General features: G+C 38.0%; 5 protein-coding genes across 5 annotated transcripts in view; 4 read left to right on the top strand and 1 right to left on the bottom strand.

The window, feature by feature from the left end:
* The window catches only part of CBG11198, a gene marked incomplete at both ends in the record, with an annotated part of 6,133 nt that extends 3,650 nt beyond the window's left edge, over positions 1 to 2,483 (bottom strand). The window contains 4 exons of the mRNA XM_045242090.1: positions 664 to 812; positions 927 to 1,007; positions 1,051 to 1,233; positions 2,424 to 2,483. Coding sequence (XP_045094483.1) covers positions 664 to 812; positions 927 to 1,007; positions 1,051 to 1,233; positions 2,424 to 2,483 — 473 coding nt within the window. The remainder of the gene's footprint in view (positions 1 to 663; positions 813 to 926; positions 1,008 to 1,050; positions 1,234 to 2,423) is intronic.
* Positions 2,484 to 4,495: 2,012 nt separating this feature from the next.
* Positions 4,496 to 5,506, top strand: Cbr-sod-1 (the record flags this gene model as incomplete). The annotated part of the gene is made up of 5 exons (XM_002630418.1): positions 4,496 to 4,543; positions 4,873 to 4,956; positions 5,007 to 5,165; positions 5,209 to 5,362; positions 5,409 to 5,506. 5 exons carry the CDS (start codon positions 4,496 to 4,498, stop codon positions 5,504 to 5,506), a joined length of 543 nt encoding a protein of 180 aa, XP_002630464.1.
* A 360-nt stretch (positions 5,507 to 5,866) lies between these two features.
* Positions 5,867 to 7,385, top strand: Cbr-art-1 (the record flags this gene model as incomplete). Its single annotated transcript, XM_002630417.2, has 5 exons — positions 5,867 to 5,928; positions 6,318 to 6,436; positions 6,481 to 6,711; positions 6,762 to 7,211; positions 7,258 to 7,385. 5 exons carry the CDS (start codon positions 5,867 to 5,869, stop codon positions 7,383 to 7,385), a joined length of 990 nt encoding a protein of 329 aa, XP_002630463.2.
* A 479-nt stretch (positions 7,386 to 7,864) lies between these two features.
* CBG11195 lies at positions 7,865 to 9,840 on the top strand (the record flags this gene model as incomplete). Its single annotated transcript, XM_002630416.2, has 7 exons — positions 7,865 to 7,941; positions 8,683 to 8,851; positions 8,905 to 9,015; positions 9,059 to 9,352; positions 9,403 to 9,456; positions 9,525 to 9,740; positions 9,784 to 9,840. 7 exons carry the CDS (start codon positions 7,865 to 7,867, stop codon positions 9,838 to 9,840), a joined length of 978 nt encoding a protein of 325 aa, XP_002630462.2.
* A 2,981-nt stretch (positions 9,841 to 12,821) lies between these two features.
* Cbr-tra-2 overlaps positions 12,822 to 26,544 on the top strand; it is a gene marked incomplete at both ends in the record, with an annotated part of 14,631 nt that continues 908 nt past the window's right edge. Inside the window, 22 exons of the mRNA XM_045242088.1 lie at positions 12,822 to 13,004; positions 13,050 to 13,162; positions 13,482 to 13,581; positions 13,641 to 13,836; positions 13,888 to 14,000; positions 14,856 to 14,987; positions 15,031 to 15,351; positions 15,842 to 16,222; positions 16,273 to 16,405; positions 16,447 to 16,840; positions 16,890 to 16,986; positions 17,919 to 17,996; positions 18,062 to 18,156; positions 18,204 to 18,307; positions 18,357 to 18,406; positions 18,555 to 18,734; positions 19,006 to 19,103; positions 22,303 to 22,411; positions 22,467 to 22,569; positions 22,632 to 22,799; positions 25,576 to 25,724; positions 25,882 to 26,292. Of these exons, the coding sequence (XP_045094482.1) occupies positions 12,822 to 13,004; positions 13,050 to 13,162; positions 13,482 to 13,581; positions 13,641 to 13,836; positions 13,888 to 14,000; positions 14,856 to 14,987; positions 15,031 to 15,351; positions 15,842 to 16,222; positions 16,273 to 16,405; positions 16,447 to 16,840; positions 16,890 to 16,986; positions 17,919 to 17,996; positions 18,062 to 18,156; positions 18,204 to 18,307; positions 18,357 to 18,406; positions 18,555 to 18,734; positions 19,006 to 19,103; positions 22,303 to 22,411; positions 22,467 to 22,569; positions 22,632 to 22,799; positions 25,576 to 25,724; positions 25,882 to 26,292 (3,708 nt within the window). The remainder of the gene's footprint in view (positions 13,005 to 13,049; positions 13,163 to 13,481; positions 13,582 to 13,640; positions 13,837 to 13,887; positions 14,001 to 14,855; positions 14,988 to 15,030; positions 15,352 to 15,841; positions 16,223 to 16,272; positions 16,406 to 16,446; positions 16,841 to 16,889; positions 16,987 to 17,918; positions 17,997 to 18,061; positions 18,157 to 18,203; positions 18,308 to 18,356; positions 18,407 to 18,554; positions 18,735 to 19,005; positions 19,104 to 22,302; positions 22,412 to 22,466; positions 22,570 to 22,631; positions 22,800 to 25,575; positions 25,725 to 25,881; positions 26,293 to 26,544) is intronic.

The following is a 26,544-nucleotide window of genomic DNA, read 5'->3' as shown; positions in this document are numbered from 1 at the left end:
TGATGAATATCAGGCCGTTTCTAGGCCATAAAAATTGGCTTAGGAAACTCACCTTGCGAAATTTGGGCTATTGTGCTAAAATGATCTAGAACACATAACAGAGAAATATCAGTTGATTTCTAGGCGATGAAAGTTGGTGGCCGAGAAAACTCAACTTGCAAAAATTGGGTCATAATGCTAAAATGGTCTAGAAAACTCACCAGGTAAATATCAGGACATTTCTTCACCATAAAAGTTGGTGGCCTAGAAAACTCAATTGGCAAAAGTTCGGCCACCATGTTAAATGACCTAGGAAGCATATCAGGCGCATGTGAGCCTATTTTTGAGCCATAAAAGTAGGTGGCCTAGAAAATTAAATTGGCGAAAGTTAGGCCACCATGTTAAATTCCCTTATAATTTTCTTATTTACTGAATTTTTGAATTTCTGAATTGTTCAGATTTATTAGTTTCTAAATTTTTTGAGATTCTTGTATTTCTGAATTTTTGAGATTTCTGAATTTCTGAATTTCTGAATCTCCAAACTTCTAATAAACGTTTTCACCCCTTTTCGAAACCCCTCTCAACCTATTCTCACCTACATTCTCCATCCCTATCATCTAATTGGATTCTCATGAAAAAACTTGATACGTTATCTGTTATCAAAATAAAAAAGACACGACCCACTTTTCAATACTCGGACAACATTTCGTCAATTGTCCACATTGTCTCTCGATTCTTCTCTTTACTCCAGTAAAGCAATGATTCGGAACATAGGTTATGGTTCGGCTGAAAGAGAATCTGGGAGGGCGGGGAAGAAGTTGGCATTGTTCATTCTGAAAAACTGAATGAGCCATAAAAATGGTCTGTCACTTTCTCTTTTCACCCATATCTCATAGTCAGATCTTTTGTGTCAATTAGGGTCATCTTTCTTTTTTCCCTTTTCTTACCGTTTGCTTGTCCAACGGCTTTGAATTTTCATTGAGACATGCGACCAACTGCCCATCCAATTCTTCCTCCAATCGCTCTAACTGAAAATTACTTTTTTTGGAAGCGTTAAATGAAAAGTCCTACCGTAGTATAATCATTTTTCAACTTCTGATGACAGTCGTAGGTGTCTCTTCGTTCCGGTAACCAATAGGGTCTCCATAAAGAGTTTCCAAGACAGAGACGCTCTTCTAATAGGGATACCGCGGCACATTCGACGAATGCTGCACAATAGTTGGAGGAAGGAGCTGGTGATGATGGATCTGGTGACTGAAAATTTTCAGATTTTGTTTGGAAGAATAATTTTTCATAATGTACGGGTCAATAAGATACCGTAAACACTCTAATAGAAGGCAACCCAAACACACTATCATTAATATTTTATCAGTTAACCAATTTTAGATATCTCTCACAAGAACTGAGATATATAAGTTCAAAGTTGGCTGGTCAATGAGGTATACAAAAAAAATTTTCAGTTGATTTTTGGCATTTCCAAGAGTATTTGCAGGTGTCCGATCACTTTTAAATTTTTTGAAAGTTATAAAACAGACCTAGATTGATGACCATTTATTCACAGAATTTTTTGAAAAATCCTTATTTTCCGGTTTCGGAAAGCTTTTTGTACTGAAAACATTCTTAGTTCAAAAAATAGAGTACTTTTCGTTGGAATGTATATGTTTGGCGTCTGAAAATAAGCTATTTTCAGCCGAAAAATTCGAGATTTTAACAAGAACGAAAAATATGTTTTCAGCTGGGATTTAGCGATTTTAAGCCAAAAAGTGATGACTTTTAAATTGACAATGGAGTTAACTATACATGAAAATGTTTACTTTCAATTCAAAAACAGCACTTTTTGAGTTTAAAAATATGCGCTTTTAAGGCAAAAATGTTATTTTCTAGGTAATACATAATCAAATTGTTGTCTTAAAATTAGCTATTGTAAGCCAAAAATCAACGAATTGTAACATTTTCAGTACAACGACTGGCTAAAAAGAAGTTCTTTCAGAAATCGGAAAATAGCTGAAAAACTATGGATTTTCAAACAATTCTGCGAATGCAAAGTTTTCAATCTAGGTCTGTTTTACACTCTTAGAAATTTTCAAAGTAATTGGAATTTTGACAGTCGAGGTCCAGACTCCTGAAAAAGGCTGGAAATCTACTGAAAAATGTTTTGTTGTACCGTAAAATCTATATTAGAAGGACCCCCACACAGTCAACTTTGAGCTCATATATCTCATTTTCTGTAAAAGGTATCAAAAATGTGTAAACTGATAAAATGTTTGTTAGATTATGATGAGCAATTTATTAGTCTACAAATTTTTTATATCTTTGACAGGAACCGCGATATATGAGCTCGAAGTTGGCGGTTTGGCTGGTCTTCATCAGAGTGTTTACGGTATATTTTATTGATCAGCTCCCAGATCTCTGAATTCAAGTCCCAATCAAAAAGTGGATCTTACCTCATATTGTGCCAAAACGAATCGATATGAAATAGGAAGAAGGAAAAGAAACATCCGCATTTGGGACAACCCGAATGAAGACTCTTGTCCGATTCTATGGAGGGATTATAGGGCCACTGAAAGAAGAGAAAAATTGGGGATGGTAGAAAAAGTGAAAAGGTCGTAAAAGTTGGTGAAAGAGATATATAAAGTTCAGACGAAAGTGATGCTCTTCCGGATGATATCAATTGGTGAATCCGATTCAGAGGAATGTATCCGTTGAAACGTGTGAAAGTGAGAAGAAAGTGCGCGAAGGGGGTCGGAAGAATGACTAATTGACGTCGATTAGCTCTTCTAAAATCCCAACCACTTTCAAATTGTCAAAAAATATAAGGAAAGGGAAAACTACATGAGAAAATGGATGGAAGTTGCGATAAGGCGGTTTCCTTTTTCGGAGAAAGATGCACCATGCTGTTCATGTGGGTGAAGGTCGACTTGACCGGGAAGAAAAAGAAGAATGAAAAATCCGCCTCCTTCTCCTGGGTTTTTGTCCAGAGATACCATTGTGTCGACCTCTTTAACATCGAATACGAGGAGACGACGTAAGAAGACGAGACAGGAGAAAACAGCTTATCCATTCCGACGACGAATGAGACATGACAGATTTTAGAGGAAGGAATGACAGAGGAATATTATGAACGCTTATTTACGAGCCTTCGTTATCGCCCCGATTTGATGCGAGTTGACACCGATTTCGAAATGAACGGATATTCGAAAAAAAAAACGGGAGAAGAAGTGTCGAAGTGAAAGGACAGATGTCCGGAATGATCATATACACTGAACTGAAGAAAAATGGGGGACTAAAAAAATCTTCTTTCAAAAAATACCCTCACAGTGTGGAATGGGATGTATGGTATCTGCTAACAGATGAATGAAGAACTAGTTGATTGAAATAAAATCCATATTTCCTCTAATAGAAAGAACACCCAAACCATCTACTTTGAGCTCAATTATTTCGATTTCTATAAAAGTTACCAAAAATATGTCCACTGAAAATTGTTTATCATGATACCACCGATATTTATCAGTTGACAACATTTTGATATCTTTCATTGGAACCGAGATAATTGAGCTCAAAGTTCACGAGGTGGTTATTTACAGAGATAACCGGAATGAATTTTTCGAGAACTTATACCGTAAAACCTGTAATATAGGGCCCTCCAACTTTTATCTTTGAGCCAATTTGTCTCAATTAAGGTAAAAGATATCAAAAATGTGTCAACTGATAAAATATTTATTATTATGATAAACAATTTATCCGTTGACAACTTTTTCATATCTTTCACTGGAATCGAGATATATGGGCTGACGGTTTGGGTGATCTTTTATCAGTGTTTACGGTAGCTTATTTGGAACCTCGCAAGTTTTTTTGAGGAATCTGAACTCCGGAAATTTCTGTTATTTTTACTCAACATCTATTTGAGAGACGCACCACAAAATTATCTATATTTTTGTTTTGTTTCTGGCAGAAGTTTGAAAAAATGTTTTTTTTTTCTTTACACAGATGGGTTCCGTTAAATAGTAGCGCACCTGTAATAAATAGAAGGATTACTAATCTTTTTTGTTTTCCATTTTCCGAAAAATTTTTTAACTTCATTGTCTTGAAAATTCTTCTTCAAAAACTTATTTTCGAACTCATAGAACCTGTATTTCTCTTTTACAAGTCGACTTGCTCCTCTAAAAACTATATTGAAACTCCCGCGCTTTTTCGCTAGAATACCCAACACTTTACGCGCAATGCTCGTCAACTCTGCTATATGCACTGACTGTAGTTTGTTGTTTTGTTGTTTTCTTCACTTTTTATCCCTCATTTTTTCAGCGGAATTCTTTTCTGAAGCCGTGAAAGGTATTTTTTGTGAAAAGTACACTTTTTAATGTTGTGGCTCGCTTGAATGAGAGATTTGTCTTGTCTTTTACATAGGTTTTTAACAGAAAATGGCATGATATTTGCTAATAGTTCGAAAACTAGAATCTCGAAAAAGCCGTCAAGTAGAAGATAATGTTTTTTGAATCACCTTCAATTTTAGGTCGTCATGTTTATGAATCTTCTCTCTCAAGTCTCCAATGCGATTTTTCCTCAGGTTAGTTCATGATTTCCACTGAAATTTCCTCCCACTGTAAGGATATGATGTATGATTTACTTTGTGTTTCTCTTATTGAATTGTCATCATCTTCATCAGAAAACACAAAAACTAAAGTCGAGGCTACACAACTTCACAGTCGAGAGGCGGAGAGCGCACACGCCGTGGTGTTGCCCATTTAGTCTCTCTCGCAATCTACTCCTCTTGTTTACCACTCCTTTCCGATTTTCTATGTGTGTTTCACTCAATTTTTTGCGAATCTTGAATCTTTCTGCCGTGAAAATAACCTAACTAATTGTAAGAACAACATTTGATTTCCATTTTTTCAGGTCGAAGCCGCTCAAAAAATGTCCAACCGCGCCGTCGCTGTTCTTCGAGGAGACGTTGTCTCTGGCACTATTTGGATTACTCAGGTAACCTACTTTCGTGAAGCATGAGCATTATCTTTATTCTGAATCTTCAGAATTCGGAGAGTGACCCAGCTGTGATCGAGGGAGAAATCAAAGGACTCACTCCCGGACTTCACGGTTTCCACGTTCACCAGTACGGAGATTCCACCAACGGATGTCTCTCTGCTGGACCTCATTTCAACCCATTCGGCAAGACCCACGGCGGACCAAACGTAGTTTTGAAGCTCTCGTATTTCTAGAAATTCTTATTTTCAGTCTGAAACCCGCCATGTCGGAGATCTCGGAAACGTCGAGGCAGGAGCGGATGGTGTTGCCAAAGTTCATATCACTGATAAACTCATCACTCTTTACGGAGCCAACACAGTTATTGGACGCTCGATGGTGGTCCACGCTGGACAAGATGATCTCGGTAGAAAAAGAATAGTGAATGAAAAACATGAAGTAATTTTTTTCAGGCCAAGGAGTTGGTGATAAGGCTGAAGAGTCGGCGAAAACTGGAAATGCTGGTGCCCGTGCTGCATGCGGTGTCATCGCTCTCGCCGCCCCGCAGTGACTGATCGAACACTCTCACATCTAAAACCCACAAACATTCGCCTACTATCTTTTCCTACTATGTTTTCTACCCGTTAAATAGCTAAAATCCTGGTTGTATTCTCTTTGATTCCGACAAAAGAAACTGTATATTTATACTATTGTAGACTTTTCGTGCCGCACACTTTTCCAGTTTCGATAAATGTTTCTATTTTCTTAACACCATCTTCTCTCACTGATGTTCTTTGCATTCTCTTATACTTCTCTTATCACTGGGCAGCTGCAGCAGCTTACCGAATCGTGTTAAAAAGCCTGAAAGCCTTGTTTCTAACCTAAAAACGTCGAAAAATCGCGTGGTTTTCTATGTGAATTGCCAATCGCTATGGCTCCATTCATATCCAAAGTTTCTACCATGGCAACATCGTCAAGCTCCAGTGAAGAAGAGCAAGTTTTTCTCCGAAAATCACCTGACTATTGAGGCAGAAAACACTCAACCCTTATCGGTGGAATGTATATAAACGAGCTCCGAAATCTGTTTTCTATCAGCTTTTCCCCTGTTTTCAGTAGTTCTTCGTTCATTCCGCGAAATCAAAAATTCGCATTTTCTCAGCTTTACCGCAACAGTTGGGGCCCAATTTTGAGAAACTTAGCCATCATTCTCTCTTTCTCTGACTCTTCCATTATCAGTGTCTTTCAATTGACATTGTCGTAAAAATAAGAGAAAAATCACACCATTTTAGAGAAGAAAGAAACATTCTCAAATTCGCGCCAGTGATTAGGTTTTCACATTTAAAAAATCGTCGTTTTTCCTCTTATATTCAGTGTCATTACAGAATGAGTGGAATACTGGAAGTTTACGACGCGAAGCGGACGGATAATCTGATCATCACTCTTGAGGGTATCTCTGGATCTGAAACTATCAAGGCTATCAAGAAACGCATTGCTCAGAAAAGTATGTTCAGTCAAATTATCATAACGTTAAGGTTTCGTTTTCAGAATTGAAGCTCACTGAGGAACGTCAAGCGCTTCGTGTCGAACCGAAAGGAAAGCCACTAGGTGATGATCAGAAACTCTCCGATCTCGGACTCTCTTCCCAGAAGGCTGTACTCTATGTGAGAGATCTCGGACCGCAAATCGCATGGAAAACGGTGTTCATGGCAGAATATGCTGGACCACTCTTCGTGTACCCTCTCTTCTATCTCAGACCTACATTCATCTATGGAGAAGGTAATAGTTGAGATCTTAACTGTCATATTGCGAATTCTTCAATTTTACAGCTGCCAACAACGCTCAGATGCACCCAGCAGTTCAATTCGCTTTCTTGGCGTGGAGTTTCCACTATGCCAAGCGATTGTTCGAGACTCAGTTCATCCACAGATTCGGAAACTCGACTATGCCACAATTCAATCTTGTCAAGAACTGCTCATACTATTGGGGATTTGCCGCCTTCGTTGCCTATTTTGTTAACCATCCACTCTTCACCCCACCAGCTTTCGGCGACTTCCAGATGTATTTGGGACTCGTTGGATTCGTGATCTCCGAGTTTGGAAACCTCTCGATCCACATCCTTCTTCGCAACCTTCGCCCAGCTGGAACTCGCGAACGTCGCATTCCGAAGCCTGATGGAAACCCTCTCTCCCTTTTGTTCAACTACGTCTCGTGCCCCAACTACACCTATGAGGTCTCTTCTTGGATCTTCTTCACCATCATGGTTCAATCGCTCCCAGGTAATCCATACATCAATAGTCTATTTAAAACTGATTCTTGTTTCAGCTCTTCTTTTCACTATTGCCGGATTCGTTCAAATGACCATCTGGGCTCAAGGAAAGCATCGTAACTACCTCAAGGAGTTCCCAGACTACCCAAAGAATCGCAAGGCCATCGTTCCATTCGTTCTCTAAATATATTGCATTTTTCCCCGCTTCTATTTATTGTATTTCTCCATGTAACTTTGCAGTTGAATTGTTATCCAGAATTAAATATAGTAACTTATTTGAATCCTTATTTAAGTCCTTCTCTTTCCAATAAAGCTTTGCTTGCTTGAAACGAGATCGTGGATTCAATTTGAAGAACTACGTGGAAGTTAATAGTTCTTCAACTGGTCATTTTAAAATTAACCGAGAATAATGTCGGTTTGGTGTGGAATATGCCGAGAATTGAAATCATGTGAGGAGTCCGTTCAAGTTTGTGCTTTTTTCATTCGGGCGACTGATTCTCTGCTTTCCAGCTGATTCCTTGTCTACACACGTTCTGCAAAAAATGTCTGAAGGAAACATCGAAACAAGTTCGAGTGTGTCCTGTTGCTCATTGCTATTCCAGTCTCTCGGCTCCAGAATCCATGACGAGCACTTGTGAAGGAGAATATTGTCAAAGAAAGATTATGGTCAATGCGGACATTCTGCGAACGGCGTGCCATCACGACGTCTGTCAACATTGTTACGACATGGCAAGCAGAAAGTATGATATTCGACTGTATACCGGAGCTATTCTATTAGAGGGGCCCTTCTTTTTTGGCAATTACTCTTTGACTACACCACTCTTTGACTACACCTACTCTTTGACTCCACATTCTCTTTGACTACAAAGTCTCTTTGACTACATTTATCTCTTTGACTACACTTGTCTCTTTGACTACAAAGTCTCTTTGACTACACTTTTTAAATTTTTAAAATTTTCTGCAGTTTTTGTGGGCGTTCTCACAGAATATAAGAAGAATTTGAGCCTAAGCCTATAATTTTAAACAAAAAACTGACAATTCCAAAAATACATCACAGTGAAAAAAGTACTGAAATTCGCGAAAATCAGCAAAATTCTCACTTTTTTTCGCTGAGGTTTCCAAAATTTTATTATTTTCTGTACAAATCAAAGGCTTAGGCTGAAACGGTTACCGGAAAACTGGTGTTTTAGCCTAAGCCTACAATTTGAGACAAAAATCGGAAACTCCAATAAATTCAGTCAAAAAGTACTATAAAACAAAAAAAGTGTAGTCAAAGAGACTTTGTAGTCAAAGAGACAAGTGTAGTCAAAGAGATTTCGTAGTCAAAGAGAATGTGGAGTCAAAGAGTAGGTGTAGTCAAAGAGTGGTGTAGTCAAAGAGTAATTGCCTCTTTTTTTTCAGTCTATTTTTTCCGAAATTCTTAATTTCAAACGACAACTTGTGAAAAGGGCTCTTCTAATACATTTTTTATTCATATACAGTGAAACCCGACAAATTCGAGCTTTAGACCTCAAAGAATTTCAGAGAGAAGATGTCGTTCCAGCACTTGGATGTTCTGAATTAATGGTGGACGAAGAAGATTTAGTTTGTGAAGGACCGTGCAAGCAACCGCTGGTTTTCGATAAGACAATCATTATTCCGTGTTGTGGGGTACTCATGATTTAGAAAAGAAAAAATTCAGAATCATCTATGCTCATTTACAGGCAAAAATGTGTGAGGATTGTGGCACAAAATGGACGAATGGAAGAGATTTCTGTGATGCGGGGAAGTGTGTCGTAAAAGAGTCGAGCAAGAAGAAAAAAGCTCCAGATATGGTTCGCAGCTTTTTTTCTGTTTATATCATATCTATAAGTTCAGTCTCGCCAACCATGCATGGGATCGATGAGTTGTGAACAAGAGGTCTTGCGCAATTTTCCATCTGAATTCGAATGTGATCATGATGTATGTGTTCAATGTATTGGAACAATGCTTGATGAGTGTGAAAAAAGTGGAAAATCACCAATGTGTCCGGCAAAGACGTGTGGAATCCCATATCGATGTGAGAGTGTTCTAGCACTGGCCGCACAGTTTCCGGAGAGAAAAGGCTTCTTCTCAAAGTTCACTCTCCAGGCCAAGTTTTCAATGCAAACTTTGAGAGATGATTCTATTTCGGTTTGTTTTGCCTTCTAGGGATTTTTAACTAGATTTAAGATGATATTCAGAATGTGCTGCATGGAAGCCTAAACGCAATGACCGGTCAGAAATTTTCCTTGAAGGTTGGTTTTAACTTCTTAGGGCTACCAAAATATAAATAATTTTGAAACATTGAAGCAAATTATTTCAGATTGGTCAATGTGATGACGATGATGGCGGAATGCCTCTGGAATACGTGCGCGGAGGGTCGCTTGGCGACTTGATCAGAGAAATTCGAAGAGTTCTAAAAATCTTCGCAACGGACAAGATTTATGGGTACTATCGTGTGGATGATGGAAAGAAGAAAACGCTAGATGTATCAAAAGAGACCATCCGCTCATCTTGTGCTGCCCTCAACATCAACGAAGTTGGTGTTTTTTTTTTAATTTTAAGCTAAACGTATTTTTTAGAACACAACCATCCTCGTGGACACGACAGGCATTGTTGCGAGACCCAAAAAGCAATAGATGATGATTTTTTAATTTTTTTTTTCATATTTATGAATGAATTATTTAGAAGTGATTTTTTTCCTATTAGAATCTACCGTAAAATATGTATTACAAGGAACCCCGTAATAGAAGGGCCCTCTTCAAAATGTGTTGTTTAAAATTAAAAATTTCCATAATCTTTTTCTTCAAATTAACCGTTTCTTGAAGACGTCAATGTCCACGATTTCGCGACTTCGCCGTCGCAACGACACTCCGCCCTTACGCATGCGCCCTCTTTAGCACCGTAAATCTACACCAGCTGGCTTTGAAAAAAAAACACTGTTTGGGATTGCTTTCAGACAGATGTTTGTTTTTTCTATTTTTTCCCAACAATTTTCTCTCAAATTGAGTCTAAAAAGTGTGTATATAGTTTTTAATAATCTTTTAGATAGCTTAATCATGCCATTTTCTCTCTAAATGTGTTTTTAAACTACCAAAAATCTGTGTTTTCTACTTAATCAATTGAATATTGTTTTCTTTTTCAGAATGCATGAAATGCAAGGAGTTCTTCTATGTTCTGGCGGTGGAACTCGTATGCCTGTTCTGACTCAAAGTGCACAAAAATGTCTCCTTCCTGTCGTTGGTGTTCCCATGTTCCTCTATCCACTTTCCTCGATTCTGAGAGCAGGAATCACTGGTGAGATTTTAAATCTTAAAAGATGATTTATATATCTTCAGATGTAAAAATCTTCGTACGCGAAGTCTTCCAACCAGTTTTGGAGAAGGAAGTCAAGAAGTCGAAGCTTTTGGAAAAGTATCCAGCGAGTATTGAGTACATCAAAATTAATCAAGAGGATAATGGAACCGCGGATTTATTGAAGCATCATCATTCTAAAATTACAGTAAATTCTTTTTCAAACAATGGGTAAATTAAATTGAGTTTTCAGAGAGATGCATTAATTGTTTCTTGTGATTTTGTCAGTGATGCTAGTCTCATTCCGCTCATTGATACCTTCCGAGCTAAAAATGCAGCGCTGGTAGCACTGATTTCGGATACTTGTGTCAACGCTCCAGCTCCAGGATCAAAATCCAAGAAACCTAAAGGTACTTTTATGCTCTCAAGCGTCTACAGATCTAATTTTTTCCAGCCACTGATCTGATGGCGATTGATGAGCCAGATGGACAGCTTGCATATCTTTGCGGTGATGACGATTTTGACGTACCTCTTCTAATGGCGAAACTTCTTTCTACTTTCCCTTCGATTCGACTGACTGCTCAGTACAACGATTGCCACGTCTATGCTGTTCGCCACAAAGTTCTTCAACATCTCAACAAGACGAAGCTAGTTTTCTAGTTCTGTACCCATTAATAAGGTTACCATTCCAGACATGTTTCCTCATTCAAAGCAGATTTCATCCCCATGCTGATCGATAAACAATTCGAAGCAGAATCCCTTGGAAAGTGTCTCGTATATCGTCTTCCACATGAAAACGGATTCGTAACGGCACATGCTAACACTTATGGAGCATACTTTGAAGTCAACAAATCCGTGAGTTTGTATTTAGAATGACGTCATCTATTGTAAGGGCTCTTTCAGATCCTAAAATCATTCACTCGACTGATGGAGTATCGAGGAAACGGAAAAACGTTTCCGAATAGGGCAGAAAAAATTTCCGCTCATGATAGCAGAGTAGAGGAGAGTGCTCAGGTGGGTAATTGTTTTCTAACCGAACCTACTGTAAAACCTATAACGGAAGAACCCGAGATTAATTATCTCGATTCCTTTAGAAGATATCAAAAAGTAACAACTGATAAATTGTTAATCATAATCTCACAAACATTTTACCAGTTGATACATTTTTGATATCTTGCATAAGAAGCAAAATGATCGAGTTAAAAGTTGGCCGTGTGGGGGGGGGGCTTCTATTACAGTTTTTACTGTATTATCCTTGTCTGAGAAAAAAAAGGTTGAGACGCAGAGAAAAAGTGTCTGTGTCTCCACCTTATGTGTGCTATTTAGGCTCTCCGCTTCGATATCGCTACCGTATTCAGACTGCAAAAAATACTCTCTAACCTTTTTTTTTCTCAGACAAGCATAATATATTTCCACTTTCAGATAGGGAGAGACACGATAATCAAAAGATCGATTATTCTGGATAATTGTCGAGTTGGAGAAAAGACAAAAGTGAAAGAGAGCATCGTTGCGAGAGGCGTTGTTATTGGAAACGGGTGAGTAACCAGTAACTGATGTCCTAGGGGGATTCTCTCGTATCCATAGAAACAACAACACAAAGTTGTTCAGCCATGTAAATTCATCCTTTCAGAGCATCTGTGAACAATTCTATTATCTGTGAAGGTGCTGAAATTGGAGAAAACGCGGACGTCACAAATTGTATCGTTGCCAAAGATCAGAAGGTCGCAGCCAAAGGTTTAGATTTTGGAACAACTGGTTTAGCTAATTTCCCATCATTTTTCGAAATTTCGGATCCCGAAAAATTCCAAAAATAGAGCTCGAAAAGTTTCCGCATTTTAGAAAAAAAAACAAATTTTTTGACCGAGAAAGACCGATTTTCCATTTTAAAAGTCATGAAATTTTGTCTCCAAAAACCCAAAAAATCATTGAAATGTAAAATTTTGGATTCAAAAACCTCTAAAACATCATAGAAATTAAAAATTTTGCCTCCAAAAAACAAAAAAAATCAACCCCTAATTTTCTTTTCCTTTTTTAAGCCAAAATTCAAAACGAAATGGTGGATGGTGCCGATGATGAGAATTGGACAAGTGACTGATCTTCTGGAGGTTAACGGGGTCGAAGAGCAATTCGGATATATAAAATTTACGGCACCTAGCTTTTCTGTTCTTTGTTTCTTTTCTGTTTAATTAATTTGTTTTCTATAAAAGTGTTTGTTCCAGAGCTTATTATTAAATTTGATTTTTCTCAATTTGGTTTTCGTTCCACTCATTTTCTCATAACTGTTTCCCCATATCTTTTTATTAGTGTTCCTTCAAGAAATGGAGCAATGAAGTTAGCATTCAATAAGCTGCTGGTGGCCTCCGTGGTGTTTACTGTGCTCAGTTTCGGTCTGCTTCTGGCTTCTTTATTCACTACCACGGCAACTACACCGTCAGAATGGACCATTCTCTTGCCAGAATTTCGCTTTCCAGTCAACAAGAAACAAACCACGGAGCAATTCCTCGTTGAGGTATGGAGTTAATTTCGAATTCCAATTCAGACTGTCATTTTTTAGAAAATCGTTCATGAGCACGAGGAAGGAGAAGACGTTCGTTCGGCTCTTTATCTAACTCATCATGGGTATTTCATGAATGCGATTGCTAACATGAAAGTGACATATCGGCAAAAGTATGTAATGTATTACCGTAAGACCTGTATTAGTAAGGCCCCCTCCGAAATGGGTTTTTCGAAATTTAGCCGTTTTCGTACATTTTTTAATGAAAAACATTCTGGAAATTCTAAAAATTTTTACTCAAAAACAAGCTCAATTGTGGTGAAATTAGCTGATTATCGAAATTCGCCGAAATTCTATATAAAAAATTCCCTTGAAAGTGGCTGGAAAAATAGAAGGGCTATCCGGAGGTAGCTTCGAACAATAGAAGGGCCGGCCCTTCTAATACAGGGTTTACGGTAGTCTCTTGCCATTATATGTATATCAATTTAATAGGTCATACACCGTCAATGATGTTTGCTTCAAACCACATTCTGCGATTTTCGAAAATGTACCGGCTCCGGAAAATATCGATAAACTCCCTGCATATTTCCAAGTGAGTTTAATAAGACCCTTCTTTATTAGAAATCTGTTATTCAAAATCGGACAGTTCAGCGTCTCCTTCTCGAAATGCAACGACTCTCTCCGTGTCTCATCGTCACTCCTCTCAACTGCTTCTATGATAGCTACCATATCCATTCGGAGATAAGCAATTGGAATGCTAGCACGGATTATTTGAATAGAAGACTTCGAAATTCTTATCTAGAAGCAATTGAAGAGAAAGACTCTCGTCCGTATGTGAAATCGACATGTAAGAACATTGAGAATTCGAAAAAAAAAATACAAAAATTTATATTTTCAGATGGTCCTGAATTAATCAAAGAGTGGGCTCGCCATATGTTTGCCATACCATCGAAACCGTTATCAAACTTCTCGAAATCAGATTTATACAGCAGAGTCAAAACATGGCTATCGGTACGGTAAATTATTGCGAAAATTCCGTTTTTGAAATTTTTGGATTGTCGGAATTTTGGGATTTTTTAGATTCCGAATTTCCAAATATTCCAATTTTGAAGTTTTCGGAGCTCAGAATTTTTCGATTTTTAAATAATCTGAATTTCGGAATTTAAAATTTTTCCGATTTCAAAAATTTCGGAATATCGGAATCTCAGGATTTTCCTATTCTTTTCAAAATATTCCAATTTTCGGAATTTGTTAAAATTCAAATTTGAAGTAGAACATTTTCCATGACAAAAACGCCGTATTTTGACAAAAAGATTTTGAATATGCAAAAAAAGCTGGAAGTAGTTCTGCCCGCAAGCAATTTTTCGCGACATATCGTAATCCAAGAATCTCTTATTCCGAAAGAAAATTCGGAAATACCGTAAAACCTGTATTACAAGGGCCGGCCTTTTTATTGTTCCAGGATACCTCCGGAGGTCCCTTCTATTACAGGGGCCCTTCAATTAGAGGGGGTCATTCCATTTTTCCGGTCACTTATTATTCCGAAAATTTTCAGCGAAAAATTAAGTGAATTCTCGTTGAACATTCACGGAAATCTTTTGATTTATCCAAAATTTGAGCAATTTTTTGAGTAAAAAAGAGTTTTTTCAACAAGTTCTCTGAAACTGTGGAATTTTTGGAATATCTTTTACTGAAAACATACTGAAATTTTTAAATTCGAACTACATATTTGGAAGGGGGCCCTTCTATTTTTCCAAGCTCCTCTCGGAGGGCCCTTTTATTAGAGAGGCACTTCTAATGCACGTTTTACGGTATTCCGTCCCGAACATCCCTGGTCCGCCTTCAACCCTATGAATCCTTTTCCAGAGCATTGCCGCCAGAAAGAAAATCTGCGCTGATCCGATGCGTTCTTGTGATGAAACTCTGGATGCAGAGAACTACTTCAATGTGTGTACAGTAATGCAGCAAATCAATGATTATGACGAGAGGCGAAAACAGGTATATATCATTGGTCTGATTCGAAAATCACAGAACAGTTAAGAGATTGAAGTTTCAACTCGAGTATGGAGATGAGGAGTTCACAACCCGTTTGGACTGTGTAGAAGATCGTGAAAAGTTCATTGAGTGGATGCAAGAAAGAAACCTGAGAGACATGTTAAAGTTGTTTGCCTCGAGCGTTGAAATTCCGGACCATAAGGAGATTCCGAATCAGGTCTGTGATGGAATCTATCACGATTTGGACACCAGTTCTGGATTGGAACTTTTTCGTGGTGCCAGAAGTTTCAGCAATAATACATCTGCCTACGATACAATCAATGTTGAACTCGGTTTTATGACACCGGAAAATCTTCTGACTACTATGGTAATGAGCAGGGATGTTCGGAATATCGAAAATTCCGATTTGGAATATTTCTGAATTTTGGAATCTCACAATTTTCCGGTTTTTAAAAATTCATAATTTCGGAAATCCAAAATATTCAGATTTTGAAATTTTCGGAATTTCGGATTTTTCGATTTTTTAAAACTCAAATTAAGGTAGAAACTGAATCCCGAGAATCCGAAATTCCGAAATTTTGAAAACCGGATTTTTCGGACTTCGAAGTTTCAGAACCTCGGAATTTCCCAATTTTTAAAAATTCGGAATTTTGGAAATCCAAAATTCTGCGATTTTGAAATTTTCGAAGTTTTCAAAAATTCAAATTTTAAAGTAGAAACTAAATCCCAAGGATTCCGACATTTTTTTTAAATTGGAATTTCCGACATTCCGAAAAATTCAGAAATTCTCAAAAGGCCATTCCGAACATCCCTGGTAAACAATCACTGAAAAATGGGAATATAAGCTTTATTTACAGCGTCATTCCGACTTCGTCAACGGTTTCGAATCTATTTGGACGATTGAAAGAGCACGAGAGCTATTGAACGAGTTTCGATTAGCTTTAAAAGTAGAAGTAACAAAATTCAGCGAGAGTCGATCCAGTAGAAGAGTAAAAGTGACCACTAGGATAGTGAATCAGATAGAAGAAGAAGGATCTGATGAAGAGATGGAATATCACATGATATATTTCATCCTTGGTGCTTGTGCTCTGATGGTTGCTCTCTTCGCAGCATTCGCCTTCTCAGAGGCCTTCCTTACTTCACTGTCCATGTTTTTGCTACGAGGTTTTATCACTGGTCTTCTCTTTATTTTCCTTTGTAAATCAGGAGGATTGATCTTGATAGACTCCAACTTCCTGGTAAGTTTATTCGAAGAAAACATCTGAATTACTGATAATTTTTCTTTCAGTGTTACATCACAATGCACCTAGCTTTCAATCTTGTCATGACTGCCCGAGTCACCTTCATTTGCTATCGAATCGGAGGATGTGTTCAGTCAGAAAAAGACTTTGTGAAGTCCAACTTTTCTTCATTAGGATCGGGTAGTCACCTATCTAACGCCCTATTACTTATCATTTAATAGTTCCAGTTGATAGTCTCAAAGAGGATAGTTGCAAGCGGCATGTTCAGTACGTTCTTGCCAAGTACACAAAGTTTCAAGTTGCTCAAGATGCGTACTCAGAAGAACCATTCGAGAAACTGCCAAAATACTGGTTCCTCATTGCTATCGTTTTGGTCCCCGTCATTGGAGTTTATTGGTTTTTCATCGATTCCGATGTTCAGAAAATTTGCATTGTTCTTCTACCTGCATTCCTCATTGCTGCTTTTGAAGAGATGAGGGTGAAAAATCAGTTATTACGAGAACGAAGAATCAAAAAAGCGATTCAACGACTGCAAAAGGAAGAAAACACAAGGATCATGTCCAGAGGCGAAATTGATAATCTTTTATCAGGAAACGCAGAGCTTTCTGGAGAAAAGTATATTCAGATTTTGAACCGAATATAATAGAATTTTTATTATTTCCAGAAGCCATTATGAATCAAAACAAGGTGTCCTTCATCATGGATCCGCCGGTGGTCTGTTCGAGCTATCTCGTAGCACATATGATGTGTCTCTAATCATGGTTTGTTTTCTGAATAGTACCGTAAAACTTGTAAGAACTTCGGATTCTTAGATTCCAGGGATTCCAAAATTTCAGGATTCCAATTGTAAGAATCTGAAAATCTGGAAATTCGGGAATTTGAAATTCTAGATTCCCGGGTTTATATCTTATCGAAATTTGAGATTCCCGAATTTTTGGATTCCTGAATTTCTAGGATTCCAGATCCATGAATTTCAAAGTCTTCGGGTTCTTAAACTCCTGAAATTCTAAAATTCCCAATTTTCCAGATGTTTGGTTTTTAGGCTCCTGAAATTCTAGCATTCCGAATTCCCGATTTTCCGGACTTCGAATTCTCGAATTCCTGAAATCCTAGAATTTCAAGGCCTTTGAATTCTCAGGTTCTTGAAATTCTAAATTTCCAGATTCCTGAATTTCCTGAACTTTGGTTTTTCCGATTCCTGAAATTCTAGAATTCCTGATTTTTCCAAACTTCAGAGTCTTGATCTCCTGAAATTTTAGAATTTCAAACTTCAGAATTTCAAGGTTATCGGATTCTTAGACGCCTGAAATTCTAGAATTCCAGATCCCTAAATTTCCAGATCTTTGAGTTTTTTGATTCTTGAAATTCTGGAATGCCACATTTCGGAATTTCAAGGTCTTTGAATTCTTAGAGTTCTGAAATTCTGGAATTCAAGATTCCCAGATTTCAGATTCTTGAATTCCTGAAATTCTAGAATTCCAAATTTCGAAATTTTAAAGTTTTTGAATTCTCAGGTTCCTGAAACCGCTACTCATCAGATTTCTAGATTTCCGGAACTCTGGAACTCCAGGTTCTCGGACTTCCAGATCTTCAGATTTTTGGTTTCCTGAAATTCTAGAGTCCCAGATTCCCTAATTTCCAGATTAGAGTGTTTGCGGTCTTTCTATTCTTTATTAATATAAAATCATTGCAGGCGTATCCAAATCAAATGATCAGGAATCTTCGATTGTGTGCTCTTGGAGCCTATTTTAGGTTGTTCAAAATGAAATATGTAAGCTTTTCTTCATTTCCAGAAGAGAAATTCTTTTAGAGAATTCATAATTAGGATGATTTCAGTGTGCTGTGGTTGTAAGTTCAGTTGCTGCTCTACTCATTTTACTCTCGATTGGATTGCTATTCATTCCGGTTCAAAGATCATCAGTGCCGAAAGAGTAAAGAGCCTAATTCCTATTTCGATCACAAAGAAGTCTATTTTCAGACTCCAACAAGACGAATTATCAATTGATTTTGCTATTCCAAACGTTTCATCATCATCCTGGGAGAGCATCAACGAATATCTCGAGGAGTTCAATTCGGAAATCGGTATTGTTTCTTTCCTAAGTATCTGAAAAATCATCAAGCCCCTCTTCAGATTCCATCACCAATCTTCAAACAATTACAAATGGAAGAAGAGTTTTGATCGTTACGAAAGACGGATTTACCAGGTGAACGACGGGGGTTTAGAAGCCGAAAAGAGTGCGAAAGGAGGATTAGGGGCGAGAGACAAATTACTCGATTTGTTCCTTCATTTCGAATGTGTCATGAAAAAGGAACAATAAATTTTTTTCAGAATTCAACGTCCAAAATCAATAATTTTCTGAAATGGGTGGATGACGAGCCAATTAGCTGGTACCTGACAGCTCCTCTGACACGACCTTATCGGAAAACTCATCTTCCAAATCCATTCCGTTTCCAGTTTCGATATGGGTTTGATTCAATACAAAAGTCAACAATAATAGATGTTGTTGAGGTGATAAACGAAATCTTTCAGTTACCGTATTACCTCTAATAGAAGCTCACCCGTGCCGTCAACTTTGAGCTCAATTACCTCGATTCCTGTAAGAGATATCAGCAATTTGTCAACTGATAAAATGTTGGTGATAATATGATTAACATTTTACCAGTTGACAAATGTTTATATCTTTTAAAGGAATGGAGATAATTGAGCTCAAATTGACGGTTTGGGTGGGCTTCTATTAGAGGAAATCTGGTATAATTTTATTCTAAATTGTTATCTTCAGAGAATCGACACATTGCTCACCAAATACACCGAAACCCTTTCATTTCCAAAAGCGATTGGCTTCCTCTACGAACATTATCATCAGAAAGCAGTCGTCTGGTAAGTCTAAAAAGACTGGGAAACACCAAAATTGAGTTTTGGCTCGTTTTTTAACTCGATTTGCAATACCAGGAGGCATTCTTTTGCTCTTTCTCTCTCTTTTTCAAAACGTTCTGCTTTCAAGCTAATTGGTCGCCAATAAAACATCATAGTCTTATTTCTCGACCCACACTTCCTTTATCATTAGTTTTCTATCTCCATGTAGGTGCGTTATCACTTTCTGCATTCTTCCCTACATCAGGGCTGACTTTCGACCAACATTTATTGAAGTCCATTCCTTTCAATTGGACAATTTCTGGTTCACCAAGGCTGCGTCTTCTGTTATTAATCTCGAATATACCGTATTCCCTCTATTAAAGAAGCTCACCCAAACCGTATACTTTGAGCTCAATTATCTCGGTTCTTGTGAAAGATCTCAAAAAGTGGTCAACTAGTAAATTATTCATCATAATGTCTCCAATATTTGTGTGGTTGACAACGTTTTGATATCCTTCATAGGAACCGAGATAATTAAGCTCAAAGCGGACGGTTTGGGTCTCCCTTTTTTTAAGAAAAAATACAGTAGCTAAATTCCACTGATTTAAGCGCTAATCTTTTTCTTTTCTCCATTCAAATTTTCCTTCTATTAGGTTGGCCGGAAAGTAACTGTCCATTTTTTGATTCGTGAATAACACAAAAGCAAGAGTTATCCAAGATTGACAGTATGCACCGTCGCGGTCCATGACATGTTGGCAACATTCAGGCAACTTGTGGATACCATACCTTCAAAAGCCAGCTGGCTGCGACACAAAGTATTTTTTGAGTCCAGATTTTATCTCAACTTCAGTGTTAAATTATTTTCCTCCAGATGACGTTGCATATCGCCTAATAATCAATAATATAAGGGCCGAATCAGGAGTTAGAAGTGCGTAAAGGAGGAACGTCCAGCTAAAGCGGCCCAGGTCTTACTTGACTTACCGTGGAACATAGATTCTCGAGTTATTTAATGAAACTCAATTCAGTCCTAAGACGCTTTGGATGGACGGCTTTTCACTTTCCTTAAACTCCAGACTTGACCCTTTTATTATTGGCTATTCGGAGATATTCAACGTCATCTGGAGGGAAAATAATTTTACACTGTCGATGAGAAAAAAAACGTCCGGGAAGGTATACTTTGAATCACGGCCAGCTGGCTTTTGGAGGTATCCACAAGTTGCCTGAATGTTGTCAACATGTCGTGGACCACGACGGTGCATATTGTCAATCTTGGATGGTTCTTGTTTTTGTGTTAATCACGAATAAAAAAATGGATAGTTACTTTCCGGCCAACCTAATATATCTCTCAAATCCCGTTTCAGCATTACTAAAGTGTTGGCCGTTTGATCTTTCCTTCGTCGCCACTTCCCTGATGGAAGAAAAGAGCTTTTGGTTGTTCCAAAATCTTCGGGTTGGGTCAGGAACCTGGTGTTTACTGAAAAAAAAAGAATCCAGTATTCTCAAAAAATATGTTGGAAGCTGATGCTGATTCTAAAAAAAGTTACATTGAACCACGACGTTTCAGAACTTCTCCGCATTTTTGCATAGTTGTTTTTGCACACCAAGTAAGTGTTGCTCATTTCAAACTGTTGTTTTTCTGCTTTCTTACTCGTTCTCATCTACAGTACTCCAAATAATTATATGTTCACAATCGTAAACTCTTGAAAAACCGAAAAATTGAAATTTTCAAAAAGCGGTGTCTAAAAGTACGCAAATAAATTTTCGTACGGCAAATATGAGTATCATTTTTGCCACTTGAATGACATCGTTTTTGAAATTTCAAATTTTTTTTAGATTTTTTGAAAGTTTCCGAGTTTGAACATATCATTGTGTGGAGTACGGTAGATGAGAACGAATGAAAAAGCAGAAAAACAACGAATTGAAATGAGATACTCATTTGGTGTGCAAAAACCACTATGCAAAAATGCAGAAAAGTTCTGAAATGTCGGGTTCTGAAACGTCCAAGAGCCAAATTTGCCAGAGAACGTCATCTAGAACCAAAAGCTATAGAATTTGATCTCTATAATCTTCTCGTTGATTACTGATAATGTCAATCTTTCTGTACTTCCTAGATGCCTTCGCCTCCTCCCTCAAGTGCTCCGCCCTCTTCCTCCCCCCATCCCTTTTCAGTGTCTTTTTTTCACACTGGGCGGCGACGGCGCCTCCAGGATAGACGCCGAAGAAAATAATTTCATCTTCCTCATCACCACCGTGGCTGCTTCTTCTTCTTTTCCTTATTTCATCCTCCCTATGGGCTTTCAGAAGGAGAGTAACGAACTTCTGTCGTTGCTGGTTCTTGTCTATGATTCTTCCAACAGATTAGAAGAAGTGGGGGGACTTTGAAAAAAAATTAGAAATTTTTTACATTTTGCTTGGCATCGTTGTCGCCTGCCTTCCCCGATAATGATCATGGAATAGCTGAAAAACGGTTTGAAGTGTTGTCTCAGGTTTCGGTTTCCTCATGAAAATGAAAAGAAAATGTTACAGTATTCTGGGGGCGGAGTCAGTTTTTCAAACTTCTTCAAACGGCAGTACCTTTTCATAGAACTGCAGGAGTGTTCGGAATGACCTTTTTGGAATTTTTCGGAATGTCGAAAATTCTGATTTTTGAAATTGGAGATTTTCGGAATCTCGAAATTTTCCGATTTTTAAAAAATCGAAGTTTCAAAAGTTCGGAATTTTAGACTTTTCTAATTTCTGAATTTCCGAATTTTTGAATTCTGAATTTTTGAATTTCTGAGTTTCTGAATTTCTGAATTTTTGAGTTTCTAAATTTTCGAATTTCCGAGTTTTTGAATTTTCGGAATTCCTGAATTTTAGAATTTTTTAATTTCCGAACTTCCGAACTTCTTAATTTTTGAATTCAGACTTTCCGAATATCTGAATTTGCCGAAGATTAGTATTCGAGAAAAACGGGCCCCGAAAATTTTGGTTTACGGTAGTTTTGGCCACGCCCACAATCATTCCTCTCCCATAGCTCCTATTTTTCCATACAAGCATAATGAATCCAGAATTTTAATAATCTCATCTCCTATTCTCTCATATCTCCCTCTAACACTTTCAGATGATGATGGCTGCAAAAAAGACCTCCTCCGTTTATTTTTTTTAGTTCACCACTACTCAAATTTCATCTATAAATTTCCGATTTCCACCTGCTAATGAATAAACTATCCCTTTTTTCCAGGAATTCATTCGCATATCATGAAATTTTTGCTGCTGCCGTTCTTGCTGGTTTCTTCTCAATAATCGTGGTATTCTTCTCGATTGGACCTGTTGTCTTACCGACTCTTGCCGTAAGTTTTTCTTCCTGAAATTTTGGATTTTGAAACTGAAAGTTTCGAATTTCAGTTCGCGTTCTTCGTGGTAGGAAATCGGCTGGAAATCGCCGCTATCGTCTCCTTATTTTCCTTAGAGTACCACCAGTGCTACACCAACGTTGCTGTTTTCGTGGGTGAGTATATAGCTCCGCCCCCTTTTAAAAAGGGTTTTTTTTTCAAATAATTTCTTGTTTAGGTTTTCTCGCTGCTTGGACGCCATTCTGCGATCTTGCACGATTCCGGGGACGTCTTCTGTATAAGGATCAAACTAGGAGAACGCCCGAATTGGCAACTCAACGACGTATTCGAGTTCCCCACGTGGCAGCAGTCGACACTGTTCAAATTTTCGCCATATTTTTGACAGGTCAGTAGCAATATATTCTTTCGACTAGGCTTCGAGAAACTTGACCTAGAGAAAAGGCCTGATATTCATCTGGTGTAATTTGAAGGCTATTTTAATGTGGTGTCCTAAAAATTCCAACTTGCAAAAGTTAGGCCACCATGTCAAAATGGTCGGGAAATAGCCTGATATTCAACTGGTGTGTGTTCTAGGCCATCTTGACATGGTGGCCTAACTTTTGCAAGTTGAGTTTTCTAGGCCACCCTGTCAAAATGGTTCAGAAATGACCTGATAGACACCTGGTGTGTTTTTGGGCCATTTTTAAATGGTGGCCTAACTTTTGCCAAGTTGAGTTTTCTAGTCCACCATGTAAAAATAGTTCAGAAATGGTCAGATATTCACCTGGTGTGTTTTCTGGGTCATTTTGTTTTTTTTTGCCAAGTTGAGTTTTCTAGTCCACCATGTCAAATCATTTCAAAATGGCGAAAGTTGAGTTTTCTAGGTAACCACGAGTTTAACTGAAATCCAGAAAAGTCTGTTTTTCGACTCTGCCTTATAATGATGATCTGCTTTTCATACTGCCTTCTCCTCGAACAAATGTTCGCCCAAGCGTCAAAAATTCGTGAAATTTCCCTCTCTCTTCCATCAATTTGTTCCCCATTTCACCTAGACAATTAATCTTTCCCGCCTTGTCCATTTCGATTTTCTCAATTACTCATATTGAGAAATTCAACCAACACCTCGTTTTGTTGTTGGAAAAGAGGCTTCTTTAGATTTATGACTTTTCGAGGCTCACAATTTTTTGCATCGTGGGTGGCCTCAAGAGCATTGAGAAAACAAGAAAGACGATGTGCTCTTCTCGCAGAGACAAAAAACATTCCCCATTTATCAGTTTTGTCTCTTGAGAGTGTTTTATGAATAGCTGTTCTCTATATATCATATTTCAGTAGACATACTTTTGTAGATAAAAATCTCTGGAATTTGAGATTTACTACTTCTTTGAAGTGGATGACGACAACTAGATTCTTTCTTCTGATAACCTGTTAATCAAGATTTACAAGCATATCAAGTTACTGACAGAATAATACTCCACAATATAGATTTGTGGGCGTGGCCAACGGTCTCCGTAACGAAAACCACAGTAATCCAAAATTTTCGGTTCTTTTTTCTCGACTACTGTAGTTTTTCGACAACTTTTGTGCTTCTGAGAAATCGCCAGAAACACATACATGAGGGATTTTTGTAAGTTTGGGGTTTTTAATGGCTGGATTCACACACGGAAACTCTCAAAAATCGAAAAAAAAACTGAAAATTTCAAAAAAACGAGGTCATTGCTAAAAAAAAACGTTTTTGAAAATTGCACTTTTTTCGAATTTTTAAAAAGAAAATTCGAGTGTAAACTTATCATTGTGTTAAGTACGGTAGATGAGAACAAATAAAATGCAGAAAAAAACAACACATTGAAATGAGCGATACCCATTAATGTGCAAAAACCACTATGCAAGAATTCAGAAAAGTTCTGAAACGTCCAGGAGCCAAAATTTGCAGAGAACGTCATCTAGAATCTAGAGCTATAGAATTTGATCCCTAAAATCTGATCGTCCATTACTTCTCAGCGTCGGGTTCAGAAGTGTCGAGTGGAACGTCCAAGAGCCATAATTTGAAAAACAAATCAAAATTTACAAATCACTTGCATAATATCTACGACGACTGTAGCTTTAAAATTAGACCCTTACAATTAGAAAATAGCTTTCTCATTTCTCCTAATCCCATTGTTCATGATTAAGCTAATATCGCCTTTTTTCGTTCGATGACCAACTCACTCATTAACTAGAGCTCCTCCCCTTTTTTTCTATAAAAGTACATCCAGTGTATATATGGGCCCAACAATTCTCAGAGGCTGTCACAACCACCCACGGCGCCCGGTTTTCTATTCTCTTCATGTTTTTTTATGCTCCGCCTCTTCCGTTAGTTTCCTTCTTCGTAGTTCTAGTGCCTGAACACGGTGGCCTCTCTCTTTCTTTTTGAAAAAGAATGTTTCGTATTCATGAGACGGCGAGCTAGAAAAAAAAAAGAAAAATGAGAAGGAGGCAAAGAAAGACTCGGAAAATGAATTGATGGTGATTAGGAGAGAGAGAGAGAGCTCCGGGAGACCAAAAGAAAGACCTTCCATACGGAAGTGGCAAGTACAGTATCTTTCAAAAAAAAATTCTGTTGATTTTCGGACATTTTGATCATTTTCAGAAGTCTGGGGCTCGGCCGTCAATTTTCTGATCACTGTGAAATTTTCGGAAGTTATGAAACAGACCTAGATTGAAAGTTTTGCATTCACAGAGTTTTTCGAAAATTCTTAGTTTTTCAGCTATTTGTCAATTTCTGAAGGGCACCTTCTTGCCCAGTTTCTCGCTTAAAATTGCCTAAAAATCGTTGAAATTCGATTTCAGGTTTTGGACTCCTCGTGGACAATTCGATGTGCGAAATTCGAATTTTCGGGTTACAAAGCAGCTGAAAACTCGATTTTCCAATTTAAAAGGCTAGAAGTCATTAAAAAATCGACTCTAAAATTCAAATTTCGTACTGAAAACATGAAAAAGGGTGTCTTAAAAAGTTGACAAATAGGCGAAAGATTAGGAATTTTCAAAAAATTCTGTAAATGCAAAGTTTTCAATCAAGGTCTGTTTCATAACCTTCATAATTTTCAAAGTTGATGGAAACTTGACAGACGAGCTCTAGGCTCCTAAAAATGGTCAAAGTTATCAAAAAAACTGAAAAAGTATACTGTAAAAAAACTGTTTTACAGCCACCATTCTGCTCATCGTCATCACTGCCATCATTCCTCAATTCCGTGCCTTCTTCATTCCTACCGTAATCCTGCTCATCACTCTTCTCCTCGCAGTCTTCAATTCCCTCGCCGTTTCATTAGCAGCATATCAAATGTTCGAACACGAAGTAAGTTCTTCTGGCTTCTTTCCTTTTAATATCATCTCACACTTTTGTGAATCCTGTAGACGTGTTCTAATCGGGGGATTATATTCCCCTTCAGCAGTTCGTTTTTCCCTCTTCTAATCCCATCTTCATCGTTCTCACCGCATCTCCTCTCGTTCAGGTTCGTCACTGCTACCATGATCAACTGCAGAGTCTCACCACGACAGGAAAAGTGTGCGATATGACTCGCAAGAAGTTGTTGCCTCGAGAAGAAGATCTGTCGATTCCAATGGAAGAATTTTCTATCCGACCAACTGAAAATACGAAGCACTATGCTCCACGGCCAATCGACAATTCTGACCCTCCTGAACAGGCAGCCGACGAAGAGGTGGTCAACCAGGATCCATCGATGGAAGCTGCGCGACGGCAATACGTGGAATTCACACATCGAACAACTGGAATGCCAATTGAGCTCATCAATCAGTTTGTAGACAATTTCCCAGTGTTCAATGTGCCTGCGAATTTTCTTCCGAATTATTTTGCACTCGGTGGAGCGCCTTTGGATGCTAACAATGGAGTGTTACTGCGCCAGGTAGGGGACACAATTAATGTGTCTTTTCGAAAAAAATGTCCCAAAAAAGGCATTGAATTTAGGTCATTTTGGTACGGTGGCCTAAGTTTTGCAAGTTGAGTTTTCTACGCCACCACGTTTAAATGGCCTAGAAATGTTCTGACATGCACATGGTGTGTTTCCTAGGCCATTTTGACATGGTAGCCTAAATTTTCCAAGTTTGGTTTTCTAGGCCACCACGTTTAAATGGCCTAGAAAACACAACAGGGTCAT

Source organism: Caenorhabditis briggsae (assembly GCF_000004555.2).
Source record: "Caenorhabditis briggsae complete genome, chrII, whole genome shotgun sequence".
In the NCBI taxonomy this organism is placed as follows: Eukaryota; Metazoa; Nematoda; class Chromadorea; order Rhabditida; family Rhabditidae; genus Caenorhabditis; species Caenorhabditis briggsae.
Note: the sequence above shows the minus strand (reverse complement) of the source record. Positions and strands in the feature narration are given on the sequence as shown.